This window comes from Aulostomus chinensis, chromosome 24, assembly GCF_037954235.1.
Source record: "Aulostomus chinensis isolate RoL2024-O1b breed Wild chromosome 24, RoL_Achi_v1.0, whole genome shotgun sequence".
Lineage (NCBI taxonomy): Eukaryota > Metazoa > Chordata > Actinopteri > Syngnathiformes > Aulostomidae > Aulostomus > Aulostomus chinensis.
In genome coordinates, this window is record NC_141343.1 from 7,199,039 (window position 1) to 7,217,182 (window position 18,144).

Sequence of the window (18,144 nt, forward strand, 5' to 3'; positions counted from 1 at the left end):
TGTCATTAGATGCCACAAAGTGTAAATAAATACCACTAAATTGACATCCGATGCTGCTAGCCAGTGACATGCCACTAGATGCCACTGAGGTGCCTGTAAATTATAATAAGGTGCCATTAGATGCCACAGAGTGGAAATAAAAACCATTAAGTTGTGAACAGATGGCACTAGCCACTGAAGTGCCACGAAGTGAGGTGCCTCTAGATAATAGTAAGTTGCTGTTAGATGCCACAAAGTGGAAATAGACACCACTAAGTTGTCATCAGATGCCACTAGCCACTGAGGTGCCACTAGATGCCAAATGATGCCTCTAGATAATGCTAAGGTGCCATTAGATGCCACAAATTGGAAATAAGTACCACTAAGTTGCCGCCAGATGTAGCAAGCCACTAAGATGCCATAAGATGCCACAAGGTGTCAGTAATTACCACTAAGTTGTCATCAGATGCCACTAGCCACTGAGGTGCCACTAGATGCCACTTAGCTGCCAGTGCCAGTTGAAAGATCCTGCCCTCTCTTCCAAATTGTCGATTGGAGGGGAGCATTATCAAGCTTTTAAAGTCAAAAGTGTTTAATCATGTGTGTGTGTGTTGGGGGGGGGGGGCAACTAAACAACTCTGCATCGAGGTGATGTTTTATTGTGACAGTCTCAACCGGAAGCTTTTAGATAGTCGGATGCTCTGACAGCGGTGACGAGCTGGATGAGGGAGAAGAGAGAAGGTGGAGTGCAGCGACTGGCGCGACGTACATAGCGGGGTTTAGGGCTGCGTTTCTCCTCGGCCTCCCCGGCAGCTGACTTTAATGTCTGTGTGTCCGTGTAGGAGGTAAAGTGCAGTCAGGATTCCACTGTAGGAGGAGGCGAGCGGAGGGCGGACACGGCTGCGATGAGAGAGGAATAACGGGAGATAGCTTCAAAAAAAAAAGAAAGAAAAGAAAAGGGAGCGACATCGCAAACGAGTCACCCAAGCTTGACGACCACGAATACAGGGAGGCTAAAAAAAAAAAAAAAAGATAAACAAAAACGGGGAGGATAAGGGTGAAAATACATCAAGAGGAAACCCGTTATCTCTAGGGTAAGTTTCTTATCCAAACATCGAGGAGACGGGGCGTGTTTGCGCCTGAGCAGACGGGCTATCCTATGCACATGCCTGTCTGAAGCCGTGTTATTGTATATCCACAATGAAGTAATAATAACATCCGCCGGTTCGACCCCAGGAACCGCCAGCAAACCTTTGCTAACAGGACAGCCTTAAATAGAAAAACACCCGGCTCGCTAGCCCTCTGTTTCTTTCTTCTTTTTAAAAAAGAAATCATTATTATTCTTAAAAAGTTTATACTTTTTACGAGACTTGGTCGAATCTGAGAGTTATTGTGACTTTTTATCGCTTTCCGAGCCGCGGTACTCCGCTCCGGGCTGGTGGACGCCTCTGCCAGGACTATTAGCTTAGTCATTACTCTAAGTTCCTCCGGCGGGCCAAATATCAGCCAACTTTCATTTCTAGAGCCGAGTTAACGATCCGGTTAACGCGCAAAACAGCCGGTGACAATTACCGGAGTTTTTGTGTGTGTTTTGTTTAATGTTCGGAGTTTTAACATGTTAAATGTTGTAATTCTGCCGTGTGAAATTGATAGTCCTCCTCCGAGGGCCTCGGTCGGCCTGAGTGCAGTCAGTGCGCATGGATGCGGCGGCACCGACCATCCGTTCCACGTTACCGTCTACGGGCCGGGGCACGTTTTTTTTTTTTCATGACGTACTAGGCCGCAGACTTCATCACTGCAGATATAATTTACCACTTTCTGAGACAGAGATGCGACTCACACTCACACTCCAGTTGTAAGAGCTTTATGTTGAGTTTAGCTAGCGGGTTAGCATCAACAACTCACGCTGCGGCACCGCCGCTCGCTCTTTGACGTTTATGGGTCTTTAGAGCGGATTAGTGGCCCCGGTTTAACGTTTCACCCGGTGACAGGCCCGCCTCGCTTAAATCAGCTGTAAAACTCACATTTGTGTGCGTGTGAACTACATCTTGAGCGGTGTCTTCATTGTTAGTTTTATAAACGATAACTGTACTCGTGGCAGGTGGCTCGCTGCTATTTAAACAGTTAGCATGTCACGAGCTTGTGCTGTTTTAAGCGAAGCCTGTTTAAAAAAAAAAGCGCACCGTAATATTAGCACCAGTTGACACGTTAAATGCGGTATATTAATTTATCTCAATTGGACGGGGATTGGTTTGGCTAACAGGTGACGCATCACCCTTACATCTCCCCTAGTATTACCTGGTATCACTTGCTGACTCTCAGATTTCTTGACTAATGTTCATCAGGCAGCACTGACTACTTGTTTTTCATGATAAACACAACGTCACATCATTTATAATTAAAGTGTAACGTTTCATCTGTTGTGTAAGGCTAATAGCTCTCAGAGCAATAAGTCTTTGGCACAAGCACAGTTGATTTAACTATTTATATCAGTGAATTGGAATGTAGCCACTCATCGTGGTCATACAGTACATGATATCCTTTGTGTGTTTGTGTGTCTCCACGTGTGTCTACAGCAGGCATGGCAGATGCAGACCTGGACTTCCAGACGGGTGATGCCGGGGCATCCGCCACCTACCCTATGCAGTGCTCTGCCCTGCGTAAAAATGGCTTTGTGGTGCTGAAAGGTCGACCCTGCAAGATCGTTGAGATGTCCACCTCCAAGACCGGCAAGCACGGCCACGCTAAGGTCAATAAACACACACACACACACACACACACACACACACATGCAAACAGAAACATAAAAGTGCAGTGAAACACACCAGTGACTTAAGTGTCTGCACCATTTAACTTCCTCTCTTTACTAGGATTTCTCCATTTATCAATGGAATCAACATGATTGACGTTTACTTCAGTACTTCCTTGATTTATAAGCTACTAACAGGAAATTAAATATTTAGGAGATAGACGGATTAAATATGGACTCTTACATGTTCATCCTTCAGTCTAGTGTTTTGAGATGTCAACCACTAAAAACCGTATTAGTCAGACTTCGCATTTGTGAAGTATTGAATAAGAAAACGTTCACCAAAAGATTTCTGTTTCTTATGGGTTTTTTTTTGTGTGCCTTTTTTGGGGAAAATATAAAAGTGAGATGTAAAAATTTTTTTTTAAAAGAAAACAAAAAGGCATATCTTTAAAACCGTATGACCGACCATCTGTTTCTGTCAAAACTAGCTTGTATGAAAGAACAAGTACAACTTGTTCAAACTGATGGTAACGCCATTTCTAGCTGGTCAATGGCTCCTCTGTTACTCTGGTTGTGCGTTCTATTCCACGTTGAAAGTCTACAGTTCAGAGTCCGTATTCTTGACTTCCAGTCCCGAAAGTGTTCCGGTGCATCTGACCTGGAAAACTACAAATCACCCGTAGCAGCCTGGGGTCAATTATTTTAGCACAAACGCACATCAAAATAGAGACGGGAAGAGCGTGTAGAGACGAATCAATCACATTTTAACTGAATGGAAACACGTTAAGCGACACAAAAGCTAATTATGCTAAAGCTGCTCTCAAGTCTGGATGGGTGAGTTTCTGGGTTTGAGTTCCATCCTAAGTTACTGTTTCATTGCATTTTTCTGTTCTGCCGTCCTTTTCTTCCCAAGTCTGTACACAGTCAAACGCACCGTTACAGCCACGTGCATCGTTGCTTCTACCGCCATCTTCTGGTGGCATTACATCGCCTAGTTTGTTGCTTTAACCCAGGTGATTATTTCTGGGGTTTTTTGAGACATTTTCACAATTTTCTCCATCTGTTTTGCAGGTCCACTTGGTTGGCATCGACATCTTTTCTGGAAAGAAGTATGAAGATATCTGTCCCTCCACCCACAACATGGACGTCCCCAACATCAAGAGAATGGACTACCAGGTGAGACAGCTGGGTGTGTTTTTTCCTCGTGCTAGGAACTAGCTAACTCCATTTCTGACTTTGGTTTATTAGCGTGTCGGTGAAATTGCAGTCACGTGTTTTACTCCGACAGCACAAAGTATCCATTCTTGTGCCCTCCTATGTATGATCCTCCTCCCTTCCCCCATGTCCTCTCAGCTGATCGGGATCCAAGATGGCTACCTGTCCCTGCTCCAGGACAGCGGGGAGGTGAGAGAGGACCTGAAAATCCCTGAGGGCGACCTGGGCAAGGAGATAGAGAGCAAGCACGAAGCTGGAGAAGAAATCCTGGTCAGTAGTGTGGCGGCGTAGCTTGTTTGGTCATGTGACCCACAGAAAAAAAACATGCTGGGAGAAATACTTCCACGAATGATCCATTAGCATTATTAATTAGGTCATTATCATAGCAGGGCGGTTAAAATTTTAATAGAAATGTCTTACAGTAAATTTGATTTCCTTTCAAAATAAAAGCCCAGAGAAACATGTAACATGCAACCTTTATTGAGGGGAAAAAAAAAGGTAAACAAGTGCAACACGTCTTCTTTTTCAGATCACTGTTCTAAATGCAATGGAGGAAGAAGCTGCGATTGGCATCAAAGCTCTGGGCAAATAAGCTACAGCAGGTAAATACAGCAGAACCTCAGCTGTCGTCTCCACCCCGCCCCGCCCCCTGCCCCACCCCAGTGTGTGTGGGTATTGTAGCATCATGTGCCACGCAAGTGCTCCATATGTGCATCAAGTACAGTTTTATCTGTGGAGAGAGGGCTGAGGCAGCTCCCGAGATCTGATACTTTAATTTAAATTGACTTAACTTGCCATTTTAAAACTCGTATTTACAACCGTGCTGATACTGGAAATTTCCACATAACTGCATAACCCTGTTTCTGTGTGTATATATATGTATTTGTTTGAACTGGATTCATCAGCAGATCGATAATGTTACTAATTTAACAACCATTTGTACGAGGGCTAGCGAGCGGCGTGCCACTGTGGATTTCCCTCCCCCTCCGTTTTGATTCCATGTTATCACGATTATCAGCATGTCATGTAGCAATTATGAACGAGAGCTTGTGGCTCATATTGTATTTTTTGAGCAGTGCATTATTTTTGTCTATGGTTAGCATTTTTATTTTACAGCCTGGTATTATGTATAACGCAGCCCTGCATGATTCACTTCCTGTATTTGCTGCCTGTATTCTCCAAGAATCTGCTTGTAGCATTAAGGAACGCACTTTTACTCTCAAAGTGGGCTATAGGAAAAGTGTCCATAAAGAATATATGTAAATATGTGTATATATGTGTTTCCCCTGCAGAGGCTAAACGATGAGTTTTAAGGAACACAACAACTTTTCGGGAAACATGCGTATTAACCATTATCAGAGCCAAACAAGGGGATAGAAGCCCTTGTTTCCACAGTGAAGAACGTTGGTTAGCTTAGCATAAGAAAAGGTAGTGAATGGGAAGCGTTAGCATACCTCCATCACAAGTCATCAAATCCACCTTTCTCGTACAGGGCTGGGCAAAACGGTAACAATTTGAAATGATGAGACACTGCAGCAGAAACTACGTTTTGGTCTGCAGGTACATTTCAGTCAGGAAAGAAGATCCGGCCGTGTGTGTGATTCTAAAACTTCTGATTATTATTGCATAGCAACTGTTTTTCACAACCAGGGTTGTATTTATGTGGGCAAAGGCAATTAAGGACAAACTATTGATGACATTTTATGGTATTCCAACACCTCCCATCCACTGCTATTCACTGTGCTAACCTAATTAGCAGTTAGCTTGTCTTTGAGGGTCTTTCATGTACCTTTTAGAAAAGTGGAAAAACATCATATATAAATGCCCACATCGCCGTGAAACATATAAATATAGTCTGTCGTATGATGAATGCTAACACTTCCCATTCACTACCATTCCTTGTGCTGAACTAACTAACCGTTTGCTTGTATTTGTAGATCTCAAATGCACCTTTTGAAAAGCAGACACACATGTATAAATCCCCACATCTTTGTGTAACATGAAAACACAAGCCTCTGTATTACATATTGCTTATACTTCCAATTCACTACCATTCATTGTGCTAAGCAAACTAGCGGTTAGCTGATCTCTGAGTCTCATGCACACTGAGAAGAGAGAGGGGTATTTGTCCTCTTGTCTGTCTCTGGGGAGGACAGACAATAAAGCTCCTTTAGGACCAGAAGTTCCAGGGACTTTTCATGGAACTAGGAAGTTTCTTTCAGGCCCATTGTTTGTTTTGGTTCTTCAGGAAGTAGTCAGGTCTGCACCGTGTTGTGTTACTAGCATAGCAAAATTAAACACAGTTGATATTTACAGTATGAAACCAACCAATTACAAGTGCAAAGTGGAATAAGCCCTCACCCCCAGTTCCTGTGCTTGGAATGTACCAACCCCCAAGGTATGACTACTTAGGAGGCAAAGTTACGTACCAGAACTAAATCTAAACCCTGGTCCCTGCAGCTTTGTAGTTTCTTGGTAGTTTCCAAAAAAGGGCTGAATTCCCCATGATGTTGTCATGTTCCTTGAAACACGAATTGCACCCTCCTCTTTTTCATCCTCCCTCTTTTACTTCCTGACTTTTATTTCTTCTTCCTCCTTTCCCCCCTTTTAAATGTGTTTCAGGGGCAAACAAGATGCACTGGACCTGGGGAAAAAAGGAGGGGATGTTGCCTCGCAAATACTATCCTTCCTCTTTTCTTTTTCCATACTTTTCCCTTCATTGCTTTCTGACGCTCCTTTGGGTTCAATTAGAGAATCGGAAATTGTAAAATAAGGAAATTCTCCATGTCACGCACATTTAAAACATCTGGATCCTGATGCACAGATGTAAAGGAAGCTGGGTCAGGCATGTAGAGGGTGCTAATGAAGTAGCTACCTAGCATCAGAGGAGAGGTGTATTGTTTTTATACATGCCAACCCCCCCACCCACCCCCCGTTTTATGAAGGGCTTCAACTCAAGACCTGCATTATTCAGCTGTACCTCACAGGACTGCTACTACATATAAGACTAGGTTTAATTCATCTGAATAAGCCCCTCCCCCTTTTGGGGGTTTGTCATCACATGAAACCCCTATTAAACCTTACCAACATGGCACATCAATGTCTTTCTGTTTTGAGGCTCAAAATGTGAGGAAATAAAAACGAAACCAACAACAAAGAACCTGCTTCAGGGACTTTCAAACTGATTCAGTCAAACTTTTAACGTTCTAAATCCCTCGGCGGGTTCCCTTGGTGCTCGCCTTTACATGCAAATGACTGGATTACTGACAGATTACTCACAGCTGACCGGTGGTGGCGGTTTGGTATCCTGATTTTGTTCTTTACATCAAGTCCAAACTGTGCAGAATGTCTTCATGGCCTACAAATAAAGACACAAACTCTTGGAAGTTGTGTTTGTGGATTGTTTTATTAGGCAACAAAAGCTTTAAAATGATACGTTTGTCTTGGGGATCTCAGATAAACACCGTGATTTAAGGTTAGTAGCCAGTTATTTTAGTGTTGTTTTTACATATCTGGCTACTATGACAAACTGCTGAAACACTGATGCGGTTTTATAGAAGATATGAACATTTTTTTTCCTTCTTTACTGCACTGACGCACCAGCAGCCACACCGGCTTCACAATGGAGTTAAAATATCTTACAAATTCAGAAGTTAAAACAAAGTACTGTACAGGAAATAGAATTTATGGCGTCCTTGTGACTCTAGGAGCTTTATTGTAGCACCAAGGTGACCGCGGCGGCGGTGAGGGGTTACTTGCCGTGATGGTAGAACCTCTGACCGCTCTGGCTGTGAGGGAGGAAGCTGTGGCGAGGAGCACCCTGGGGAGAGTTCTGGAACTGCGCCTGGCGATGGAATCGTGAAATGATGTTACGAAATGACAAACAGGTGATAAAAATAACCAAAACAAAAGGGTGGTGTGGTAGTTGTGTTGTTTGTTTGTTTTGTTTTTTTTAAATAAGAGTGTGTTGAAGGGGTTCACCTTTGCTGTGGGAATCTGGACCGCCATGGAAGGTGTGGGCAGAAGGCCTGGAGCAGAAGGATGCATGGTGGGGGGGTGCATTGGTCTCAAAGCACCCTGGGAAACAACAAATCCCTCAGTGTAAGAGAGCATTAAACTATTTTATTGTCCAAAAATCGAACTCTGAACTTGCTCTTACTGCATCAGTGAAGCCAGACTGTTGGTTAGCATGTTCCAGCTGCTTCTGCAGAGGGATTCCAGCTCCAGGGATGTAGCCTGCGTGATAATAAACAATTATTTACAACAACAACAGAGGCTGCGTGAGCTTATTTACAATCAGGTGCTGCTAGTGGGACTGACCAGGCTGAGAGGTGAAGTGACTGTGCACCGGGTAGCCGGGCTGCTGGTGAGGGAGGTACTGCACCGCCTGGAAGGCCGACGCACCTGCAGGAGGAAGGAAGCAGACACACACACACTCAACGTACTGCTGGTTTGTTCTTATTCTGAAAACTATGCAGATTCAACTTCATATGACTAAAGACAAAATAATGTTCACCAAATTATCCTGTTTACATGCAACTGTGCTAATTCAGACTTGCTAGGCTAGTCAGAAAAACTGAGGGCGGAACTAAAGACTGCTGTTGTTTCCCTCCAGTCCAATTAAAGTGTGACACTTGATGACATGATTTCTCCTGTGAATTCATAAAACATGTCAACTGTTATTCTGTTTTCTTCCTCTATTATGACATTTAACGTTTGAAACACCTTTTAGTTTATTTCATGAAGTTAAGAGTTAAAATGCTTGTTAGCAGTTGGTAGCATTAAGCCAGTAGTAAATTTATGCACTAGGCAGCAAAGTTACAAACTGATTTGAGGGCTATATAATGAATATGATGTATACTCGATGAATGAATGCTGCCAATCCAGATTCCTATCGCCGTATCCTATACGTCTTAATCTGAAAATGCTAAATTAAATGCTAACACCTGCATCTGAATGTGAAACCACAGCACAACCAACAAAATCTATTGTTGTGTACCTCTGATCTGAGAACTGCTCGCGAAACTGACTGGTACAGACGGTCCAGGGGCGTAGGTGGAGGGGTGCTGGGCCTGGGCCACCCCGTATGGCTCATGGACCCCCTGGCCCCCACTGAACTGCCCGTGCTCGGCTGAACCGGAGCTGAACCCGGGCGTCTGATAGTGACGTGTCTAACAGAAGGGAAGGAGGAAATTGGATAAATCAGGAAGCACGAGCTCCCAAGTGCTGCTTCTAGAGAGATCCTGGACTCACTGGGATGACAGCAGCTGGGAACAGCTGCTTGCTCCTCTCGCTGAGCAGAGCGCCGGGTCGACTGTGACTGACTGGACTCCCTGAGAGACCGAGACATCAGCCGGTTAATACAAATCACGTCCATAGGATCGTTCACCAAACCAGTTTTAGATTCTAACCCTGAATGCTGAGGAGGTGCTGGCCCGCGTGCAAGGGGAGACTGGGCTGGTAGCTGGCTGATGTCAACGTAGTGATGTCACTAATTAGACAGAAAATGGAGACACACAACTGAAAACAATTCTCCTGGTGCAGGATTAAGTCTAAAACGTATGCTGTGACATCACCTGTACCTCTGCTCCTTCCGGCGTCTCTTCTCCTCTTCATGGAGAACTTTCTTGAGTTGTAAGAAGAGCTGATGTTTCTCCTCCTGGAGGCCCTGGAGTTTCTCCCCCATCTTCATCACCTGGAGTTGAGGGAGCAGCATGAATGCCAACAACACTGCCAGATTATCACTTCACTAAAATATGGGATTCATTCTTAACGTTGTGTTCACACCAAACGTGAAGCGAATTTTAACCTTGCTTTACCCGCCTGAGTTTGATCGCTGGATCATTTTATTTTTGTCCGCATCATTCGCGCAACCCCCCCCCCCCCCCCCCCCGAATATTCACTAGAAAAGAGGAGAATTGCTTCTGCCAATTCTTTCCCATCATCAACTATGACTGACGTTACAACTGTTGCTGCCTTGTATCTGTTGTGGAAGTACCAGATACGGGGCAATACCAAACACCGCTGCATCTGGAGCCATGACACTATCCAGAGGTGCACACAGCTGGGGCTGAATTTCACCACATACTGCGGGAACTGCGCCTGGACGACGGCCATTTCCAGCGGTAACGGGGTGATGATCTGTTGTCGAAGGATCTCAAGGATGGACACCAACGACGGGCGCTCCGTCTCAGCTCCAGAGCGCCTGTCCACCTGTCTGGGTGACCACGAACCACAATAATAAGTTTCTCCTCCATTTTCTGACTTAACAGCACGCCAGGGCCATTGACGTCAGGGGAACCTAAACGCTAATATAGGCTCTCTTGACACAGCGTCAGGCGGACTTTTCGCTCCAGTTAAATATTTTCAACATTGACTTTACATGTAATCTCTACGCCCGAAAAGTTCGCTTGGCGTTTGGTGTGAAACCACCGTAGAAGTCAATGCTGCTACCTGTTCTTTGGTCTCCTCCAAAGACATCCTCTCCTCTATTTCCTTTGTCCTCTTCCTCTCCTCCTCCTCCTTCATCTTCTGCTCCATCATTTTGTCCACTTCTTCCTCCTCTGAAAAATCGGATTTGTTGGTCAAAGCGTTAAGATCCACTAAGAAACAAAACAATGCAGAGATGCTACACTGAAAGTCATCTGTGACAAGACATTTGCTGGGTTATTTCAGGGATGCATGATCATTGGTCTTTCAATGCGTATGAGATAGGACGACACTTAAAAAATGACATGTACATTTACAGATCATCGATGTCAAGTTTGTGTGGCAGTCACATTTTGTGACTAACGCAGATGTATTTAAAAGGTGCCATATGAAACCTTTTCACGTTTCATATTTTTGTTTTACTGGTCCGACATTAGCGTGTATTTATAGTCCAAACGCTCCGCATTAAAGCTCTAAAAGTTATGAATTCAGTCAATTTAGTTGCAAAAATCAGAAATAGGCTGTTTAGGCTCCACCCCCTTAAACTTTCTGCTGTGATTGGCCAGTTGCATAAAGTGTTTTACAAACAACATGCCCCTCATCACGACGAAACGAAAAGACCCTCACAGGTGAAGCATACATTATAGGGCCAAGGTCAACCGAGCCCCTTGTGCTGCATTAAGGGGCAAAAAAAATAAAAAAATAAAATCGAAACAATTCATTAGAGACCCAAATGTAAACGCACAAGTAGCGAAAGTGCATTTTTCATCATGACAGAGCACCTTAAGTAAAAGAGACCAATATTATCATGCATCCCTCACACAAGTACACAAAACAACATCCAAGTTTTACCCAAATAATTCACGCTACAATACACGTCAGTTAAAAATTCACAGTCAGTGACTAATTTAAAAAACAGAGATGTCTGAAAAAGAGATCTCCAAAGCTGTGCTTAATGCTCAGTAACTCAGAACAGAAATATAATCTGATAGTCAGGAATTGTACGGTATTTGCACAGTTGTTAAACCGAGTAGATAAGTCACCTTGTCTCTTGCGCTCCCTCTCCCTCATGATGTGCTTGTGGAGGGCTCTCGCCATCGCGTTGGACAGCTTGGGTCTCTCCAGCAGGGCGGGCATGGTGACAGGCAGTGGAGGGGCCAGCTGAGTAGGGGACGAGACACGACAGTTTTGACTTGTACAAGCACAAACGAACAGCTTGTGTACATTTTAGAGGCACTAACGAGTACTCAGTGGTGCTGGAAACGATAAAAAACTCAAAGTGAATCAGTGTAGAAGAAGAAGAAGCAGAGGCCTACATGCTAATTGCTAAATTAGCATCGTAAACGTCTGCTGTTATTTAGGAATGCGGTTTAGCAGTGTCGCAAATTATTGAGTAAGATGAAACCCATGCAGCTTCATCATATTAATAGAGAATATTAAGTCTGCTTTCAAATGTTTAAAAGCTATGAAGCGTAGTTAGCTTAGCTACTTAGCATCAACGTTACGTAGTTTATGGCAGCTACTCTACGTCAGTCCGGCGGGAATGAACGGATGAATTAAAAAAAAAACAACTTACTTTTCTTGTTTGTGTTTGTCTTTTAAAGTGAAACTAGCCGTCCAACGGATCCACGTTAAAGCCTCTTGCCGGTGTATAAAGCGAAACTTCTCCCCAAAATATAAACACACAGACGGCGTTTTCTGCCCGGTTGGCGTGGATGCACTTCCGGCGCCCGAGTAGTTTTCCCCTTAACATGTATTATAGGAATTGTAGTTTCTTCTCATGACAGAGTTCACTTCTATGACTACGTAACAGTTTACTAGTATCATTTAGTTTACAAAAGTACTTACTTTACATAGTAATATTCAAACCAGCTAATAATTTAAATGGACTGATATTAGTGAAATTACCTCCTTTTTCTTTTTCTAAATCTGAAGTTTAGCAGGAAGGCTGCATTTTTTCCCATCCTAAATCCAGTAAGAATATGAATATGGAATAATTCAAATTCTTATTCTTGACCTTTTGTTCTTCCACGTTCATATATGATGTGTAGTCAGTCTTGTTTCACACATTATAGGCAAGGCAAGGCAAGGCAATTTTATTTGTATAGCCCGTTTTCACAAACAGACAGTTCCAAAAATGTTCGGGGAGGAGAGGAGGAGAGAGGGGGATAGGAGAGGAGAGGAGAGGAGGGAAGGGCTCCATGTAACCTGATGTGTCCCCCAGCAGTCTAAGCCTGTAGCAGCATAGCTATCAATGGTTCAGAGCTACCTGAACCAGTCCTAACTGAAGGCTCTGTCAAAAAGGAAGGTCTTAAGCCTGGACTTGAACGTAGTTTAAGTGTCTGCCTCTCTGACCCATGGAGAGATGCTGGTTCCACAGTAGAGGAGCCCGGTAACTAAAGGCTCTACCTCCCAGTCTGTTTTTAGAGATACTGGGAGTCACTAACAGGCCTGCATTCTGGGAGCGGAGTGCTCTGGTCGGACAGTAGGGACTAATGAGCTCTTTCAAATAGGATGGAGCTTTATCATTGAGAGCCTTATAAGTCAGCAGAAGGACTTTGAAGTGGATTCTCGATCCTACAGGAAGGAGAGAAGCTAAAGTGGTAGAGATGTGTTCTCTCTTCTTAACTCCCGTCAAAACATATAGGAAACACATCAGAATGTTGGACTTGTATGTACGCCAGAACAGCTTGAGGCCAACAACCAACTACTGAAGTTGAGCCTTAAATAAGTCAGAACATCAAAAATGATAAATATTCAATAAAGACAAGCGAGACACACGTAGCGTTTCATCACATTTTATCATGTATGGTCATGAGAGGAGAGAAAGAGCCAGTAATGCAGCTGTATACAGAGTTCAAACCTTTTTTCATTTTTTATAATAAAAAAAAAAAAGGAGACGAAACTTAAAAAAAAAGAGAAAATTGCACTCAACTTTACAATACCTTTAGAAATGAAGCCATCTAAAATGAACGATAACGACAGTAATCATAATCAACGGAAGAGTCCTACGAGGGAGAGTGGAGATGATTCTCGGAGGCGTGGCAGCACGGGAACTTCTCTCCAACTTGAGTCGCCGCTAAAATGACCTGGCGGCTTTCATTGCTTCCAGGGAAAGAATTGCTGCAAAACAATTATCCTTGAAATCGCCAGAGACAAATAACCTACAACTGATAAATGCCATTATTTTCTACCCAAAACGCATGAAACCTTCCTGCAAATCATCAAAAAAAAAAAAAAAAATTGTAGCCATTTTTGTGTTCATATACTACAACCCCCCCCCCCCCCCAAAAACATTGGAGTACATATAATAATCACGGCCTAGTTCTAGCTAGTTCTTTCTCCGGTGAAGCCTGATCAGTTTTGACACTTGAAAAACAATAACTGGCCATGAGACCACTTACCCAAATTAGCTACTGAAAAGAGAAGCGGAGAAATTTAAAACCACAGAAGAAAGATGGAAATGAATGAATGAGAAGAAGAAGAAGAAGAACGCATGGTGGTGAAAGTGCATTTTGACATGTTTGCTCTGAGAACTCTAGGCTGCTGCGCTGGATTTAATATTTAAATGAATGAATAGTCGAGGTCTCAGAAGGGGTGGGTAGTGGTTGGGTAGGTGGGTTGGGGGGGTGCGGTGGGTGGGATCAGATTTCCCTTTGGCTGTTCCCGTACACGCTCTCGTCACTGTAGGCAATGTAGAGGAAAAAGTCCTCTTCATGGTGCTCCTGGGAGAGAGAGAGAGGAAGTTGTAAGAGCGCAGAGGAGGACAGACGTAGACAATAATGATCAAGAGCGTGTGTGTGTGTGTGTCACCTGGTACAACAGGCCCATGGTAGCTGAGGTGGGTGGAATGACGTTGTTTACAAAGAAGAAGAGCGCATCCTCAGCTCGCAAGTGGATTCTTTTCCGGATGAGGAAGTAAAACTGGCCCACTGAGAAGTAGAAAAGATGGCGTAAAACTTACTTCCTACGATACGCAACTCCAGTCAGGCGTTCGTGGGTTGTTTTGATGCTTTCAACACCGCTCAGGTATCAGTGGTGAGCAGCTAGACAAACAGTTAGCCAGCTAAAACCAGCCCGCTCCAGTTTGTAAACATGGTAAAATCGGTTAGGACGTCCCCTGACGACGACGCCATAAACAATTTGCAGATGCAAAGAATAGGGAAAAATTTAATGCGAAGCATCAGCGTGTTTCCCCAGAGCTATGATGTCACAGTATTGGTCGACGTTTACCTGTCAGGTCGGAGGGGACAAGGTATTTCTTCTTGTCCAGATCACCTATTCTGGCTTTGGGGGCTTTCTCCACAATTACCTGAGAGAAGAAAGACGAAGCAAAACTTTAACAGAACATATTACTCCACTACATTTTCCAGCTGTACATTTCACAGAAACAGCATCTGAGATTATTCTGAAAGAGGGTTTTCATTTGAAGCGTAAGGATGCGTACCAAAACAAATCCCCGTATTACGTGAGAATCACACAAAAGACAAGGTGCATTCAGATATTTGGATTTAAAATTGAAGAATATTTTATGAAACACGGGGATGCAAAAAAAAAGAGAAACTGAAATTCTTCTTCTCCTCCACTTATTCATATTAAACTATGAACCAAAGGACATAAAATGATTAAAAGTTAATTATCCTCTCTGATAATTCAGCCGCATATAATCTGTGCTACATTATTATCTGAATGGTCAAAAAAGCAATGATGATTGTTACAATCAACTGCTGTTGTTGAACACAAGAATCTGTGTTACCCCGTCCACCTGGGGCTAGTTTTTTATGTTTTGTTCTTTTTTTTTGGGGGGGGGGGGGGGGGTTGAGGGTCAAGAGCGACCGTAAGCTACGTCTGATCCATCTACGGGAGCCTGAATGAAGTAAACAAGTGTCTTGTTTGTTGACGTCAGCTATTTTAAAAAAAGGTGCACCGCAGTTAGCATTTCAACATAATGACTACACCCCGTCACTTCTGTGTGGCCAGACCCACATCACATCATTTCCCCAATGAACACACCACCACACCTCTAACACGCAATAACCCCATTTATTAATAATCAAGACTAGATTTTGAGTGTAATAATGTTCCTGGTGGTGAACACCCAAACACGGAAGCATTAAGCTAAATTACGCTGTGGCTAACTGGCCTGTTAAGTGAGGCCGAAATTCTTCATGGTTAACCTCTACTGATGTTAGCTTGGCTGGCGTGCTGTTTGCTAACGTGGCAGGCAACAGGCGAAATATATGAAAATATAAATACACGCGGTCCATCTGCGCTACTCATGTGGCGAAATGCGCGTATACTGAGACAAAAACAATTAGCACTTGAGCTAACGCCAGCAATGTCGCTACACGTCAAGATGCTGATACCACACTGCGAGCAAACAAGCTAACGTTAGCTACTTACAGGTACCCTGTCCGGGTACTTCTTCCTTATTTTCTCTCCTTCGGACCGCCTTTTCTCAAAAGGGTGCTCCTCTTTATATTGAAACTTCATCGTTAAAAGAGATGACAGACAACAAGTCGGTCACTCCGGGGTTGTTAGGGTAGCGGTTTGTTCTCTGTCGAAATCGCTGACACACACACGACAAAAACAAACGATGATGCTAACTCCCGCTAGCTCGACACAGCTGTTTTCCTAGTGCGACTGCCGCGGAGGGATACAATAACAATATGACGTAGAGGAGGGGGTGTTCTCAAGATGTACTTTACGCTATTCGATACCACGTTATCGCCTAACGCTGGAGCATAAATGATGCATGTTCAAGCTGACATTATTATTTATGACAGGAAAGTACATCAGGTAACTTTACCTCAACGGCGGCATTTTTTTCCCCGGGACTATTTTATTTTGAACAACCCTTGCGCGTCGATACGTGGAGCCAGGCAGTGAGTAGGCATCTGTCCTTGTCATATGACCGAGGCCCAGCAGCTAGCAGCAGAAGGGGAGATACTTAGAAATTTGCACTAATTAACCGCTTTAGAACGAATGTATTCCGCGGGCACTGAAGTAAAAGGCTGGCTAATATCATCACTTGGCCTGTATTCACTCCACGGAGCTAAATGTTCCGTTAACACTTAATTCGAATGGAAGTTTCGCAATTTCCGCTTTTGTAAAACCACGAGACAAACCATTAACAAGCGGCGAGATTGATCAACCTGTGACCTCATTTCGACATGAAATTAAAATAATGAAAGCAAAAGATAAATATTCCCCTCCAGGTTTGGTGAGGCCGACATCTTCTAGGAAAAATAAGTAATATTTAAAGTAACAGTACAAAACAGATCATTGAGAACAGCTAACAAAAGTAGTATTGTATTTCCAATGCAATGCTAATTGTATAACGTCTGTTTGGTTTTATGGCAGCTGAATTCGTCCGACCCCCACACCTTAAAAAAAAAAAAGAAGAAGAAAAGCCAGAAGCCCCAGAGAAAAAGGATAAAACTTACATTTGTTGAGTCAACATATAATTCTAAGGTATTTTACAAGTTTTACAAACTGTGCCCTGAAATGAAATTTAAAAAAAAAAACTTATTACAGTAACTTTTCTCAATTTTGAAGGAAAGTAGAGCTGAAAATGTTTGCAGTGACAGGATGAACAAGGCTGGAGGGGCCGACTGGAGGTCTGAGTCACCCGTTCATGTGACATGGCCGCTTCATCACACACGCCCGTTTTGTTCCATTCTCAGTGACAGACTTGATGTGTTCTAACTTTCACAAATTGAAAGAACCTTCAGGGTCTATTAGATGGTGACGTTCTGCAGTATTAAGGGCGAGGCATTTACTGCGACAGTTCTATTCCTGCTGTACTTCTAAGATCATAGTTCAACAGATTTGGCATCTTCTTACTGCTTTATGTATCAATAAATATGAGAAAATCATAAGATATGCTACCACTGTACAGTTAGTCTCCCCTAATGAAGGAGATGGTTGTAAGTGTGTAATTAAATGCAATATAGACACAATTAACAGTTAATTGACAGTTTTAAATGACAAACTGATTGTCCATCCATCAATGTGAGGTTACTGTTTGGTCAGTGGAACATGTGCAACGCTACAATTTGTGGTGAAAAAAAGGTTATTTAACTAAATAATTTAATCTGTATGAATAAAAATGTAGTAAAATAATCATCTTAACTGGTGTTGATCCATGGAAAATTAGGTTATTAGTCATTTACAACTGTTAATTCATGGTTTATAATGCAAGTGATAACACATTTACAACCATTTATTAGTCCTTAATAAGGGGAGACTTGATATGAAGTTGTCAAATGTATCCTGTTGGCGGTGATAAATAAAATAAGATAAATCACAATACTATCATGAGACGGACAGCTTGACGTTACCAATCAGCCGTAAACATTAAAGCCACCGACAGGTTTCTTATTGAGCAGAATTTTAACACCCAGCAATAAATCCACCCAACTCATCTACAATATCTGTGTAATAGAAGTATTTGTACCCCTAGAAAAACAAGCAGTAATTATACTCCTATACCCTGCACTGTATTGTGACTTTCAACGTCAAATAAACACAATTTATCAAAATGGCGACGGACATAACGGCTTATGACACCAACTTGTTGCAAGAAAAATACTTGTATCCATAATACATCGCAAGAGGAAGTACCACAATATATTGCAGTACTGATATTCTGTCTCACCCTTCCAGATATCATGAAGAAAAACACTCCATTTGCACATTTTCTTAAAAAAATTGATATCAAAGCAGCCATAGCATACCTTTTTTTAAAAACAAACAAACATGGAGAC

The 18,144-nt window shown here is 42.9% G+C and overlaps 3 protein-coding genes across 5 annotated transcripts; 1 reads left to right on the top strand and 2 right to left on the bottom strand.

Moving 5' to 3' along the window:
- Nucleotides 1-666: 666 nt before the first annotated feature.
- On the top strand, nt 667-7,332 carry LOC147238577 (eukaryotic translation initiation factor 5A-1). Of its 2 annotated transcripts, none has more exons than XM_086197169.1 (6): nt 667-1,073; nt 2,556-2,728; nt 3,803-3,907; nt 4,085-4,216; nt 4,476-4,548; nt 6,569-7,332. In XM_086197169.1, the coding sequence occupies exons 2-5, from the start codon at nt 2,561-2,563 to the stop codon at nt 4,536-4,538; spliced, it is 468 nt and encodes a 155-aa protein (XP_086053295.1). In that variant the 5' UTR covers nt 667-1,073; nt 2,556-2,560; the 3' UTR covers nt 4,539-4,548; nt 6,569-7,332. The 2 variants fall into 2 exon arrangements, with proteins under 2 accessions (XP_086053295.1, XP_086053296.1); XM_086197170.1 differs by having other exon boundaries at nt 2,559-2,728.
- gps2 (G protein pathway suppressor 2) lies at nt 6,891-12,095 on the bottom strand. 2 transcript variants are annotated; one of them, XM_086197167.1, is made up of 12 exons: nt 11,952-12,095; nt 11,419-11,536; nt 10,400-10,509; nt 9,529-9,641; nt 9,358-9,437; nt 9,200-9,279; nt 8,946-9,117; nt 8,267-8,350; nt 8,106-8,182; nt 7,928-8,023; nt 7,706-7,790; nt 6,891-7,304 (listed from the first exon to the last, which is right to left on the bottom strand). In XM_086197167.1, the coding sequence occupies exons 2-12, from the start codon at nt 11,510-11,512 to the stop codon at nt 7,267-7,269; spliced, it is 1,029 nt and encodes a 342-aa protein (XP_086053293.1). In that variant the 5' UTR covers nt 11,513-11,536; nt 11,952-12,095; the 3' UTR covers nt 6,891-7,266. The 2 variants fall into 2 exon arrangements, with proteins under 2 accessions (XP_086053293.1, XP_086053294.1); XM_086197168.1 differs by lacking the exon at nt 6,891-7,304 and having other exon boundaries at nt 7,332-7,790.
- Nucleotides 12,096-13,157: 1,062 nt separating this feature from the next.
- Nucleotides 13,158-16,024, bottom strand: LOC147238579 (gamma-aminobutyric acid receptor-associated protein). The gene is made up of 4 exons (XM_086196817.1): nt 15,779-16,024; nt 14,609-14,687; nt 14,189-14,307; nt 13,158-14,100 (listed from the first exon to the last, which is right to left on the bottom strand). Exons 1-4 carry the CDS (start codon nt 15,866-15,868, stop codon nt 14,020-14,022), a joined length of 369 nt encoding a protein of 122 aa, XP_086052943.1. The 5' UTR covers nt 15,869-16,024; the 3' UTR covers nt 13,158-14,019.
- Nucleotides 16,025-18,144: the final 2,120 nt, after the last annotated feature.

Bases quoted from the DNA above. Each gene is read 5' to 3' on its own strand.
- LOC147238579 (XM_086196817.1), bottom strand. From the start codon at position 15,868: ATGAAGTTTCAATATAAAGAGGAGCACCCTTTTGAGAAAAGGCGGTCC. The intron at 14,308-14,608 runs GTAAACGTCGAC...TCTACTTCTCAG, and splicing joins TGTCCCCTCCGACCTGACAG to TGGGCCAGTTTTACTTCCTC. The intron at 14,101-14,188 runs GTGACACACACA...TCTCTCTCCCAG, and splicing joins CCATGGGCCTGTTGTACCAG to GAGCACCATGAAGAGGACTT.
- LOC147238577 (XM_086197169.1), top strand. From the start codon at position 2,561: ATGGCAGATGCAGACCTGGACTTCCAGACGGGTGATGCCGGGGCATCC. The intron at 2,729-3,802 runs GTCAATAAACAC...TCTGTTTTGCAG, and splicing joins GCAAGCACGGCCACGCTAAG to GTCCACTTGGTTGGCATCGA. The intron at 3,908-4,084 runs GTGAGACAGCTG...ATGTCCTCTCAG, and splicing joins TCAAGAGAATGGACTACCAG to CTGATCGGGATCCAAGATGG.
- gps2 (XM_086197167.1), bottom strand. From the start codon at position 11,512: ATGCCCGCCCTGCTGGAGAGACCCAAGCTGTCCAACGCGATGGCGAGA. The intron at 8,183-8,266 runs GTCAGTCCCACT...ATTATCACGCAG, and splicing joins TCACTTCACCTCTCAGCCTG to GCTACATCCCTGGAGCTGGA. The intron at 7,305-7,705 runs GCAAGTAACCCC...CTTTATTTGTAG, and splicing joins TCAGAGGTTCTACCATCACG to GCCATGAAGACATTCTGCAC.